Raw genomic sequence first — 13,592 nt, forward strand, 5'->3', positions numbered from 1 at the left:
AATTATTTATGTCAAAAGAAAAGGGAAAGAATTTAAGCTAAAGTAAGTAATGATCTTGTTGATATTGAAAAAATTACTACCTACTCTGTTGAACATTTCCATTTAAAGCAAGCACGCAAATATGGATGTCAAATTTTTTACCATAACAAAGACCATTAAGCTAAATTTGAACTATACATGCATTTCATTACAATAAAATAGACCTCTATTACTATATTAATATTTTCCTCCTGATAGAACTTTGATCGGAAACCATTTAAATAAAGAGTTAGGCAAATTTGAATTCTTAAATTAATTAGAAAAATTGGTGTGAATAAGTGCGATCCATAATGCAATTCAATTTTACGCGAGTTTCTTGTATACTTCACTGAACTAATAATCACCATATATATATATATATATATATTATTGAAGACTGCTCAAGTCTCTCAGAACAAATCATTCTATAATATTTGTTGAATATTGTACTAAAATAGATTAATTCAGATTTAAATATAAGAAAAATTTTAACTTCCACTTCAAATTAGGAAACACACATAAGAAGTAACAGAATAGAATATATACTGGTGTTATCCATAACCATATAGAAACTAGCAAGTTCACCCTATCCATGTAGATCCATTCATAAACGCTAATGTGTGTATACTGGTCTTCTGTCTCCCACAATAGCAAAATCATAGATCCATCTATTAGAAACTTTTTAGCATGTATACACTAATTAAGGTAAGTGCATTGCATTGGTATAGGATAGCAAACAAGGGGTTTTGCCATTTCAGCAGCAAAACCCGAGCCTTGAGTCAAATCAACCATGTCACCATCTTTGACTTTCCAGTCAAACCTCTGGACCAAGGTCGCCACCGCCGGTTGCATCACCAGCATGGCCAGAGATGCACCGGGACACCCTCTCCGGCCGCTTCCGAAGGGAAGGTACCGAAAATTCTGACCCTTGAATTCCATTTGGTGCTCGCCGATCCTCTCCTCCGACATCTCCAGAAACCTCTCCGGTATGAACTCCTCTGGGTCACTCCACTGAGCTGGGTCCCGCATCACTGCATAGACGTTGACCAGAACCCTTGATTTGGCCTTGACCAGATACCCGTTGACCTTGCAATCCTCCCCGCATTCCCTTATGATCAACGGTGCTGATGGATGGAGTCTCAGAGTTTCCCTCATCACGGCTCGAAGGTAAGGAAGATTTGGTACGTCCGATTCTTTGACCAGCCTGTCTGGTCCCACGACTGAGTTGATCTCGTCCCTCAGTTTCTTCAACACCTGTGGACGGTTGATCAGCTCTCCCATGGCCCATTGCATGGCTGTAGATGATGTATCCGTTCCCGCCATGAATATGTCCTTTTTACGTTGAAAATCAATTATTTCTTTTATTTCAATTAGGAATGATCGTTTCAAAAGTAGTTATTATTATAGAAAATTAATACAGTATGAGCAGCTGCTTGATAAAAATAAACTAAAATATACATTTATATAGTAAAAATATGAATCTATTATTACAATTGCATGTAATATGCCATAAATATAGAAAGAAAAAAATTTTGAAATAAATTATAGAACTTTAACAATAAGAAAAACTTACAAGCAAAAAGGACTTGATATCGTTTCTGGACAGTTTCAATTCAGCTTTTGGGTCATTGTAGATCTCCAATAATATATCCATAAGATCCATAGTCCTTTTCTCTTCCGATCCATTAACATTAGCTTCATGTTCCTTCATAATCTTTTCGACCAACTGATCGAAACATTTCAACGCCGAAACAAGCTTTTTACCATTCCCAGACAAATCAAGAAACCTCAAAGGCCCTAATATATCACCCGCACTCAACTTCCCAGCGAGCATCAAGCATTCCTTAACCCAATTCTTAATCTTCTCGGCCTGATTATCACTTCCCGAGCACCTTGTGCTCACAGCCATTCTACAAATCGTGTTGTTGGTCAAAGTTGTTAACTCGCTACTCAAATCGCAAGGCTTTCCTTCTTGAGACCTCGCTTTCACTCTTTCGTAAAGCTTAACAACCTCTTGTTCACGGATTTTGATGGACCGGTCAAGTTGAGGTACTGCCAGAAGCCTTGTCATGCAAAGCTTCTTCATGAATCGCCAGTAATCGCCGTACTGGGCGGTGACGAATCGGGAACCTCTATAGATGAAGTACTCGGAGGATCCGAATTCGGGTCTGGATAAGAAATTGAGCTCCTGGGTTTTGAATATTTCTTTAGCCACGTTTGAGTTGGAAACCACCACGCAGCTGGAGGCACCGAGACGGAGCTGCATAAGAGGGCCATGGAGGCGAGCTAGGGTTTGAAAGGACCTGGGCAAGACGGAGCCAATGAGATGGAGGTGGCCGATGATTGGTAGAGCTTGGGGACTTGGTGGGGCTTTGAGTACAGGATTGGGTTTCAGATGGGTTTTGATGAACGAGTGGAAAAGAAAGGCAGTTATGAAAGTCAACAAGAGATAGACATAGAAGAGGTCGATGGTACTAGTGATTGCCATGGATATTGATCTTTGAGCTATAGAGAATAAGTCTAGTTTCTCCTTCAAAAAGTCAAGAAAAAGATGGACTACTTCATTGATGCATGGATGGAAAAATCATGCACATAGTTTTCTTACTTATATAATATTAGGCACAGTGTACTTCTAAGGGTTCAAGAATATTTGTTAACATATATATCTATATATATATATATATTTGTTTCTTCTCTAATAATGCATTATATATGCTTATATTATATGAGATAACGAATGATTAAGGTACTTAGATGATTGAATTATTTGAATGGGGAATCTTATATCCCAACGTTTTTCAAACGACAAACATAATTATCGGCTTGCAATATTTTATTTCTTTCTTCTTCTTTTTTTCTTTTTTTTTTTTTTTTTCTTTGGGGGTGGTTGTGTGTGTGTGTGGGGGGGGGGGGGGGGGGGGGGGGTGTGGGTTAACGTCTTGGTCTTTCTCATGGAAATATTACTAAAATCAATATAAATGATATCACCCTTGATAGCAAAATCTAAAAACCTTTGTAGTATAGCTTTTGATTATCCCCATATAATTGAGTGAATATAATATAATATTATTTTAATAGATATCAAACACGGGTGCGGGTGTGGTCCTTAGATATTGTTAATTCTTAATTTTTAATTAAAATTAATTCACCCTCATATTGTGTCAGTCATGCACTATTCGAGTGGGACGTTGACTTAATAATGAAGCAAAGAGTCTTACCAAAAAATAATGAAGCAAACAGTATTGTTTGAAATAAAACATTGGCCAAAGTTTCGAGTGGAGATTCAAACAGTCACTGCAGAATAATAATAATAATAATAATAGAAAAGCATTAGCCACAGTAAAAATTATTATAGCTAAAACTATTTTAACCACAATAAATAGTTCTAGTCACAACAATTAGTATCAGCTAGAAAAGTAGTTGGGCCTTTGGTCACAATATGTTAAAACTAAAAATTTTTAAGCCACAATATATTATGACAGAAATCTTTCAACAGCAGAAGTGTTGGCTCAGCATAGTAACAACATTTGTTATAGCTAAAAGCAATTAGTCATAAAATTTGGATTTTTAGCCTCAATATATGCTGTGCTTAATAGTTAATACCATGTTTTTTCATGGATCTATGTCTAGTCCAGTTGCTAATAACTACAGATGATAATCACTAGATTTTGAGTTTAAAGCTTGATATTAAAAAAAATAAATTGACAGTTGTAAATACAATTTTTTCAAAATACTATTTTTTAATTTTTTATATATATAGCTTTTCCTGTGTTGTTTGTAAAACTACAATTATTGCATACCTTAATCAACTTGAATTTATGCTAAACGAATAAAAGATAGGATATTGAAGATAATCAATGACAACACTTTTATTTTCACCATAGTACAAACATCTATTTTTAAATTTTTACAGGTAATTAGCAAAGTAAAGGCATATAATTTTCATTTTTACATTTTTCATTCTAACAATTAGTAAGAAAAATATTTTGAAGTTCAGAAAAAGAAAATTAAATAAGATTTTAATTAAACTTTTGCAAAGGGTGCTTTGAATCAAACAACCAAATTATTTGTTGTTGTTGTTGTTGTTGTCGTCGTCGTCGTTTTTTCTTAATTAGTTGTTGTGGTATGGTTGCGGAAAGAGAATCAAAGCCCAACAGTATCTCTTGGCTAGACTGGCCTTGTCATTCGGCCCATATTCAATTTAATCAATGGAGCACCATATAGGTACCCAATAAAATAAAAATATTCTGTTTTGAAACTTAAAGTTATTTGGTCCCTCTCAACAATCATTAGTCTCTCGTTCATATATCCAATTGTAAAATCCTATATATACACCGATTTTCTGTTGCTTTGACCAACTTTATCAACCCGACGTTGTTTATTATATAATAAATTCAATTTCAACACCCAGATAGAGTTTAAAAAATAAATTAAAATTTTCTAATTAAAATAACAAATATTAAAAATTAAAAAATGTTGACTATAGTGGAGTTCGAACCCACAAATGATTCTTTTCGAGCAGTACTTGTAAAACTGCACATACCAAAGTTGACGAAATTGATAGAGTAATGAAGAAAAAGTATGCGAACAAAATTATTTCTGTCAAAAGAAAAGGGAGAGTATTTAAACTTAAGATCTAGTTGAAATAAATAAATGGTTCTACCTACTCTTTGTTGAACATTTTTTTTTTTTTTTTTTTAAGCGGGCACGCAAATATGGAAGTCAAATTTTCCACTATAACAAAGACAATAAGCCAAATTTGAAATATGCACTTCACTTCTATTACTATATTATTATTATTTTTTTTTCCTCATGATAGATCTATCAGTAATCATTAAATAAGAGAGAGTCAAACTTGGATTCTTAATTTAATTATAGAATTGGCGTGAATAAGCCGCCTATTACAAGCAGTAATTGTCATAGCTATTTGAGATCGAGTTGTAATTAAAAAATAATAATAATAATAATAATAATAATAATTCCATGAGCCTACTACTCATAAAGTTGTATATAATACAGAATTAATAATAATTATATACATATCTATATATATAAAAAATTACAGTATGATCTATCTATATATAGATTTGTATTTAAATCGTTTTTTTTAAAAAAAAAAAAAACAATATACATATACAATAAAATTAATATTTTTAAAAAATATCAATTTTGATTTTGATGCAGGTCTATTTACCACCAACTCGCACCGTAACCTCCTATATATATATATATATATATATATATATAAAATAGATTTTCAAGTCTCTCACAATAACCATGGACACAATTTTCAGCAGCCAATACTACTTCTATCTGTTCTTTCTCTGGCTCGTTTCTTATATTTCCCTTGTCATCGATGCCCTTACCAAGCCATGGCTTCTGCAAACTCATGGATTGGTGACGGAAAATTTACATCCTTCCCACATGCCCTACTCCATTTTCCCATTACTTGTTCAATGATTGGATCAAACAAAACCAATCCATTTCTTTCCGTTTTCCAAACTCTACAGACTAAAGAAAACTAGCATTTTCGCAAAGGATTCTGCAGCCAGGAGAGAGGTAAAATGATGCAAAAGATGGTTTTCCCAAAAGGGTTCGAAGTTTGTGGAAGTTTGGCAGAATGATTTTGTGTTGCCAGTTTATTGTACTTAAAGAAAGGTGTTTACAAACTATATAATTCTCTCGTCTCATTTGTCCCGGAATGTCTCCGGTAAGCAAGTTTATACCTTTCAGTCGTTTGTGCACTTTTTATGTATTTCTGGCATGAAAATATGTTGAACACTCGAAGATTTGGCAAGAGATAATAAACATGCCTCGCTTATATGATTTGCCTCTCTTTTTTTTTCTTTTTCTTTTTCTTTTTTTTTCTTTTTTTTGTGGATAATAATATGACTTGCTTCTTTGCTGTATTCTGTGCTTTGCTTCTTTATGTACATCTGCCTTATGTAACATGTATAGTCAAATTGTTGTGATTTTCTTAATTTACTTGTCATGAGAAAAAAAAGCCTAGAACCAGGGCCAATAGCATCAGAATATATGGTATTAGCTTCCAAAAAGAATGTGGGTGGAAGCTGTCAGATGTAATTGATTTTCAACCGATATCCAGTCAAAGAGCTGGAAAACTGATATTGTCTAAAGTGTTTAGTCTCCTAAATTACTATGATAAACAACCTCAGTGAGACACTCTCGATACCTCTGTTAGAAGACCTATTAGCACCCTGAATATGATTTGAAAGTTGAATAGAAAAAACCCTCATCAGCAAACACCTTCATACACCCAAAACAAGAGTGACCAGAAAAAGTCATCTATTTTAGGTTATCGACCACCATACTACGCCTCAAAGGATACTAAGAACATTGCAACAATGGAATTCTATAAATTTGCCAATCGCAGAAATTCTAAAGAATATCGTGAAAATGAAATCCATTTGATAAAGCTGATTCTTCCTTGAAGGTTACAAGTGAAAGGACCTGAAGCACTGTAGAAGAACTACAAACTTGGCCTCTATATACATCAATTCGTAAAAAATATCTACTAGTCCTACACCAGACCATCAAAGAATGATGGAAACAGCAGAAAGGTATGCCCACAGTCTTAAACAAAGACCAGACGTGATGTCAAGAAGCAAAAGTATTGCTGATCCTATACAAAGATTTCAAGTAGAAATAGATTCAAAGACAAGAATGGAACATATTGGCTATATGTAGAACTCCAAGAAAATATCACCAGAAGATGATAAAAGTATCGCTAGAAGATGCTCCTGTCTTATTGTCGTCTTCTAATCTGCACCGATTCTGTTCCCTCAATGTTGGTTCCTGTAAACGTGATAAGAAATCAACGCATTGACATCAAAGTGCGGACTCTTTTTTCTCTCTCTGCCTTCTTAGCACTAGGGGTCCTCTTCAGTTTCTGCAATTCCTCCTTGACTGCTTTCTCAACTGTGTCAATGTTGTTCAAAAGTTTCTTCTGGGGTGTGAGACACTCCGATTCTCCCGTAGTCTGATTAGTGATTCCAAGCAGAATTTTAGGCACTTTACCAACAGAAGGTGGGCAACCCTTCTTTCTGACAGCTGTACTTGGAGATGCTATAGGGATATCCTGCTCGAGTGGAGCAGGAGAAACAGACACCGGAGGATCAAGAACGCCTGGGTCCTGGTATATAGGAGTCCCTACTTGTAGGCCTTCGTCTCCTCTCAAGCGAGCTCTTCTCCTCTCAATAGCCTAACAAATAGGTTTACCTCAATTTATACATATTAATCAACAACTTGATTGCAGTTACTAAAGTGTTTGAGTTAGAAACCCGGTATGGGTATAGGAAGGACGACAGAACTTGACACACCAAGCATTGCATTCAATACTTTGGTTTTGTAGCTTTTAAGTATGTGTAATGCCCCACTGAGTTGTTAAATATTTGCATAATAGGTAAATGATTGGCTAAAAGAGGGAATCTTGACATCAAATAATTAATCAAACAGCTTCAAATTCATAAATTAAATAGAATCAGCAGGCATCACTAAAATCCATCCATGGGGGTGAAAGCTGGGAAGGAATCCTGGGTTAACGCTTACTATTCACCAACCTAGTATTTCAAGATTATTTGGAAAAATATAAAATTTTCATTTACCACGAGCTATACCTAAGACACTGTAAAAAGATGATGTATAACAAATGGAATAAAAATGGAGAACTATAATGCAAAATGTTCCACATTGATGATGGTCACCAATCATAACAAATATGCAAAATTAAGGAAGGAATCTATCGCGTGAATGAGCATGCATACAAGAAAAATGTACATTGGAAAATAACACGACCAGACAATGCCCACCACATAACAATAGACATGAGAAAAACATGCCCACCAAATTTTACCGAACTTTGCTCCCAAAAAAAAAAAAAAAAAAAAAAAAAACACTAAACTAACATTAAGCAATTTTCAATCTAACAAAAAGTGCCCTCTACAAAACTACAGAGTCATGTGAAAAAGGGTTACATTTCATATATCCGTATTTTGAAACTGCAATAGAGTATAGATATTCAGAAGAATCAGGACACTCAAATTTCCATTAAAACAAAGAATAACAGAAATCACAAAAATAAAAATAAAAGTAACGATAACGAAACAAATAAAGACTTGACTTTTTTACAATTTCTGCTGAATTAATAATTAGGATAAGAACTAATTTCACAAAATTATTAAATTTATTTCACACAAAAACAATTAAATATTAAAACATCCCACACTGGACAATTAATAGTAAAACCCCCTTTGGTCATAGTTAGATGAATTATGATATAAATGAAGCTACAAATAAGTCTTTTCTTCCTACAAATATTATAAGAATTTTTTCGTTTTTGGAAAAAAATTTCAGAAATCTACTAAATCAACATTCAACTAAAATTAAGTCAAATAACACATAATCAAGGATCAAGAAAGAGATCAGTACCGTCACTATCGCAGTGATATCACGGAGAGGGGTCCTTGGGTACCAAGAAGGTAACACACTGTTCGTAACACGACCCCTTCCCCGCCGGGCAGTCCCCGCCGGTGTATTCTCTCTAGCCGCTGATGAAGATCCAGGACGATTCCGGCCACGCCGATTTACAGTTCTTGGGGTTCCAAAAATGCCCCTTCCGAACCCACCACCACGTGTAGCCCCAAAACCCGTCACTCTACGAGCAATTGGCGTCGTCGCAGTGGTCTGCTGCCGCATCGGAGATCCAAACAAGTCCGACGCAGCGTCCGACTCGTTGACTACACCGCGGGACCGCCACCGAACGAACACAGCGGCAACATCTACTGGCCTTGAAAGCCTATCTCTTGGTTCCGGCATTTTGTTGCTTCAACTGAAAATGGAAAAAAAAAAAATCAAATTCAAAAGAGTACATGAGTTTTTCATCATATCAGAAAGTCCCAAGGAAAATGGAAAAATTTTCACCCAAAAAAAATAAATAAATAAATAAATAAAGCAGAAGTTTCTCCAGAAACATTTCACATTCATATTTCTATAACGACCCAGGTTACACTTCCACCACAAAATAAGTTTTTTTTGGCGACCCAGTTCTAAGATTCTTGTTTTTCATCAACCCCTAAACTGAGATTTTCCGATTGCTAATCGGTCTAAGAAGTCAAACCCAAAAAAGAAGCTCAAAGAGAAAAAAGAGAAAAAGAATGGTTCGTTTACCGTAAGAAAAATGTTAGGGCTTTGGAGCGTTTTCTTGAAAGCACAAGATGGGGGTTTCAATGGAATTGAAATAGAAGTTGAATAGGAGGGAGCTCTGTGAGAGATCGACCAAATTGGCAAATTTTTCAAAGTGGTGAAATGGGCGGTATTATAGAAACTTGAAAGAGCCACATCCCCCAAAATTTTTACGCCTGTGTTTCCATTTTTGCCCTTTCCCATTTTTGTACCGATTCAAATTTCAAATTTGTCTTCAAGAGCGGGATGAGAAAGCCTGGATTCACGGTATCACCTCTTGGGCCCAAGACAAGTTCTTGACAACTTGACCAAATATGCTAATGGGTCGAGTGGACTCATCCAGGATATTTCTGAATACATCGGGAAAATCTGTATACATTCACATAAAAATGAATTCGAAAAAATAGGTGCTGGCATGGCAGTATTTTTGGTGGTGTATTTAGAGCTGCAGTGATCGAATTTTGTGCTATTGACAAAATATGTAAAGTAAAAGATCATAATGCTAGTAACTTCATTTGCTACATATGTACAGCTTGAGATTGCATACTCTTGTAACAGTAAAATTATAATTAAAATTTTGCTGAGAAATTGAAAGCCAAAACCACACACACACACACACACACAATGTGAACAAATTAGTATATATTTTAACAAAATTCAACTCGAACCCAGCAAGTCTTGGCTTGGGTAGCCGCGCTGAGCCAAGTGAGCTAGGCTGCTTCGTCGAGTCAAATAAATAGTTTAAGAATATGAAGTAATGCTTTGATATGAAAAATGTAAATCAAAATAAGATAACAAAGCAGTGAGGCTTGGATAACAAAGGAGTGAGGCATGGAACTTTGTACAAATAAACCTATATTCTAGCAATAGAAAAATGGCTTCCACTTGTTGTATATATATAGTAATCCATGGAAATCCATCTTCCAAGAATTTATAGGACGTGCACTTCCATAACATACATATGGACAACAATTAATATTGCATCAATCTCTCGTATGCCTCGTTGAACAAAATCCCTTTTTATCTAAAAAGTACATGCTAATTCCTTTGAAACAAAGACATGAGAATAGAAGTAATACTCAAAAAAAATGAGAAGTTCAAAATGAAGGTAAAATGAATCATCCAAAGCAGCAGCCTTTCCCTCCTCCAGAATCCTGTTCCTGACCAGGAACTATGATTTTGGTTCCCTTTAGGAGTCCTGAACCATTGGAATCAATATCATCACTAGCAGTAAGAGTCTTCTTGCTGATAATCCGATATATCTCCGTTAATATTGTCAGAAATGCAGTTTCAACATTGGTGGCCTCGAGGGCCGAGGTCTCCATGAAGAATAGGTTCTCTCTTTGAGCAAACTCCTGTGCATCTTCAGTTGGCACAGCTCTAAGGCTTCCCAAATCGCACTTGTTGCCAATTAGCATGATAACAATATTCTTATCAGCATGGCCTCTCAATTCCTCTAACCATCTTGCCATGTGGTCGAATGACTGACGCTTGGTCATGTCATAAACTAGCATTGCCCCAACTGCTCCTCTGTAGTATGCACTTGTCACTGCCCTGTACCTGAATTATACAAAAGAGAAATGTCATTATAAAGAGATAGAACCTTCAAACTTTCATATCGGGGTTTAACAAACATATAATAACGCAACAATGACACAGGCAAATAAATGCGGGCATTCCATGTGAAAGATGATTCTCTAGTCAGAAGGAAGGGCTAGTTCTAGTGAAAGATGATTCTCTAGTCAGAAGGAAAGGCTGGTTCTAACATAATTGAGGATAAGTACCTTTTGGTCAGTGAAAAGAAAATTTTATGCAACATTTTGAACCTTTTTTTCCATGAAACAGAAATTGTTGGTAATTCGTATGTTGCCTATTAACTAAATTCTATTTTTATTAGTAATTCCAAGTTTCCAGTATTTGAAGGCTCCTTTATACCAAAATTCTTGGAGATCAGAACTAAAAAGCAGTTTAAGTTTATAGTTTTGCAAAACCTCCATCATCGTTACCTAGATATCTCTGCTAGCATCATTAATCTGATGAATATACCATATAAAATGCAGGAATGCACTCAAACCTGCATCCCAAGATTGAGAATAGACTTGAGAATAAAGCTTAACATTATTTCAATGAGCAGAGTTTCCAATCAAGATCCTCTAGTTTCAATCCCCCACATAAAGTCTTCAAGATAATCCTGATTTCACTATATCGAAATAATCAATATTTTGAACATCAAACACAAAGTCGTACTTGTTTCTTGTCAAATCCAATCCGTTATCTCAAATATCAGCGCGCATCTTTTCAACTGTCATTAGATCTAACCATGTAGAATTATTGCTCACTGAGGTTTGAAATTCAACATTTAACGAAATTGTAAGTAATTAAAAAAAAAAAAAAAAAAAAAAAAAAAAAAAAAAAAGGAAACACGTTAACAATTAACAATTTCAGGATAAATACCCAAAACGTGTTTCCTTTTTTTTTTTTTTTAATTATATATTTCTTGTTCTTTTACTTCCTATAGATACGGAAATTATGGGCCTATCATATCAAAGATGGTCTCCTATACAAGTACCATAATCTGTTACCCAAATTAAATGATTATTTATTATAATCCTCCAAAATCAAATTAGATCTCAAAATTGAAAAATGAAAGATGGATCATGAAGGAAGTGGCTTACCTTTCTTGGCCAGCGGTATCCCAAATCTGTGCCTTGACAATCTTGCTATCGATGACAAGGGTTTTCGTCTGAAATTCAACCCCAATAGTTGCTTTCGAATCAACGCTGAATTCATTCCTAGAAAACCGTGCAAGTAGCTGAGTTTTCCCGACCGCCGAGTCTCCGATCAAAACCACTTTGAATACATAATCAATCTTCTGATTGTAATCTCCATACAAATTCGACATCCTCACAACCAAATTTCCTCCTAAACCCCGACTCTCAGTTTCACAATTTCAAACATAAAAAATACAAACTTTACAACAAAAAAGATAAAAGAAAACACGAACCGAGATTTTCCAAATCAATCTGGTGCGCACATTCTGGAGAATCTTTAAATTTTAGAATCAAACATGAACAAAAAAGCTGTATTGCATTTGGAAATTAACAAAATTAGAGAAGCGAAGGGGGTGAGATGGGAAATTTGGGATGGAAATTAGGGTTAGGGTTAGGGTTTGAAAAGGAAGATCAGAAAGTTTTGGACATGGTGGAATTTGTTTCGAGAAGGCTGTGTGTGAAAAGGTGAGGAAGGAAGAGAGAGAGAGAGGGAGAGAGAGAGAGAGGGAGATTGGGAATACCAACGGCTACTGCGGGACCTTCAATTAACGGTTTTTTGAGTATGTGAGAAATGTTCTGGTGTACTACAAGTATGATAAGTAAGTTTAGTATTTTAGCCAATCCAGTGAATCTACGCCGTTAAGTTTGATGACTTGACTCGAGGTACAAATGGAAAGTAGAAAGGAACTTATTTTTTATCAACGGGGTACGATGCCTTTAAAATAAAGCACCATAGAGGCTTTTGCTTAGAGCATCATAGAGGCTTATTTTTGTCACATTGAGATAAAATGAAATTATTCACCAAAAAGAGATAAAATGAAATTTTTTAGAAAGATTAAGAAAATAATGGAAATTACTCCAATGATAAACATCACATTGTACTTTTTTTTTTTAAATAAGATGCATATGGTTATGGTTAAGGTTATGCAAAACAATTTTTTTTTTTCCCTTTTTTCCTTTTAACAATTTGATCATATACATTTCAATCCACAATTGAAAAATAATAATAATCATAATCATAATCATATACAAGCCATGTGGGTTGACAAGGCATGACTTGAGAAAGCATAGCACATGCTTGACAAATAGAATGGCATGACACATGGATGAGAACAATAATAACCCAAGAAACCGTATGGTATGTAATGGCATGTATTACCTAGTAATATGTCACGTGCATGCGTAAGCTTCAAAATTTGGCAAAGCAGGGTGGACAGGGGTCAGGCCTGGCGTTACCTCCAAACCAATACATAGGGCATATTTGTTTCACCGAACTGGGCCGGTTAGGACAGGATTGTGTCCCAGTCCGGTGTTTGGTAGCAACATATAGAGATTGGGACAAGTTGACCTCTACAATGAATTAGTCTTCCGATCGAAAGATTAAACTAACCCTCTCTCCCCCTTGGGTCAGTTTTGTCTTAAACTCACCGAAGGTCTCGCTGTCTCTCGTTGTTTCTCGCTGGTCTCGCCTTCAATTCCCATTTCGTTTCACCACCGCAAAACACCTTGCTGTTGTGAAGTATTTGGACAATACAATTGTTATGCCTTGGTTCTGTTTCTTTCAGGCATTGGAGGCTATTGAAAAATTGCAGAAAAATGTTG

General features: G+C 35.4%; 3 protein-coding genes across 4 annotated transcripts; all 3 read right to left on the reverse strand.

Moving 5' to 3' along the window:
* Nucleotides 1-503: 503 nt before the first annotated feature.
* On the reverse strand, nt 504-2,658 carry LOC107432420 (3,9-dihydroxypterocarpan 6A-monooxygenase). Its single transcript, XM_048465979.2, has 2 exons — nt 1,592-2,658; nt 504-1,350 (listed from the first exon to the last, which is right to left on the reverse strand). The coding sequence occupies exons 1-2, from the start codon at nt 2,504-2,506 to the stop codon at nt 715-717; spliced, it is 1,551 nt and encodes a 516-aa protein (XP_048321936.1). The 5' UTR covers nt 2,507-2,658; the 3' UTR covers nt 504-714.
* Nucleotides 2,659-6,425: 3,767 nt separating this feature from the next.
* LOC107432412 (protein POLYCHOME) lies at nt 6,426-9,356 on the reverse strand. The gene is made up of 3 exons (XM_016043541.4): nt 9,205-9,356; nt 8,467-8,866; nt 6,426-7,240 (listed from the first exon to the last, which is right to left on the reverse strand). The coding sequence occupies exons 2-3, from the start codon at nt 8,851-8,853 to the stop codon at nt 6,854-6,856; spliced, it is 774 nt and encodes a 257-aa protein (XP_015899027.2). The 5' UTR covers nt 8,854-8,866; nt 9,205-9,356; the 3' UTR covers nt 6,426-6,853.
* A 631-nt stretch (nt 9,357-9,987) lies between these two features.
* Nucleotides 9,988-12,530, reverse strand: LOC107409154 (ras-related protein RABA4d). 2 transcript variants are annotated; one of them, XM_016016690.4, is made up of 3 exons: nt 12,224-12,530; nt 11,895-12,141; nt 9,988-10,779 (listed from the first exon to the last, which is right to left on the reverse strand). In XM_016016690.4, the coding sequence occupies exons 2-3, from the start codon at nt 12,119-12,121 to the stop codon at nt 10,338-10,340; spliced, it is 669 nt and encodes a 222-aa protein (XP_015872176.1). In that variant the 5' UTR covers nt 12,122-12,141; nt 12,224-12,530; the 3' UTR covers nt 9,988-10,337. The 2 variants fall into 2 exon arrangements, with proteins under 2 accessions (XP_015872176.1, XP_015872112.1); XM_016016626.4 differs by having other exon boundaries at nt 11,895-12,530.
* Between the last annotated feature and the right edge of the window lie 1,062 nt (nt 12,531-13,592).

The sequence above is a fragment of the Ziziphus jujuba genome, chromosome 11 (genome assembly GCF_031755915.1).
Source record: "Ziziphus jujuba cultivar Dongzao chromosome 11, ASM3175591v1".
Taxonomy (NCBI): Eukaryota; Viridiplantae; Streptophyta; class Magnoliopsida; order Rosales; family Rhamnaceae; genus Ziziphus; species Ziziphus jujuba.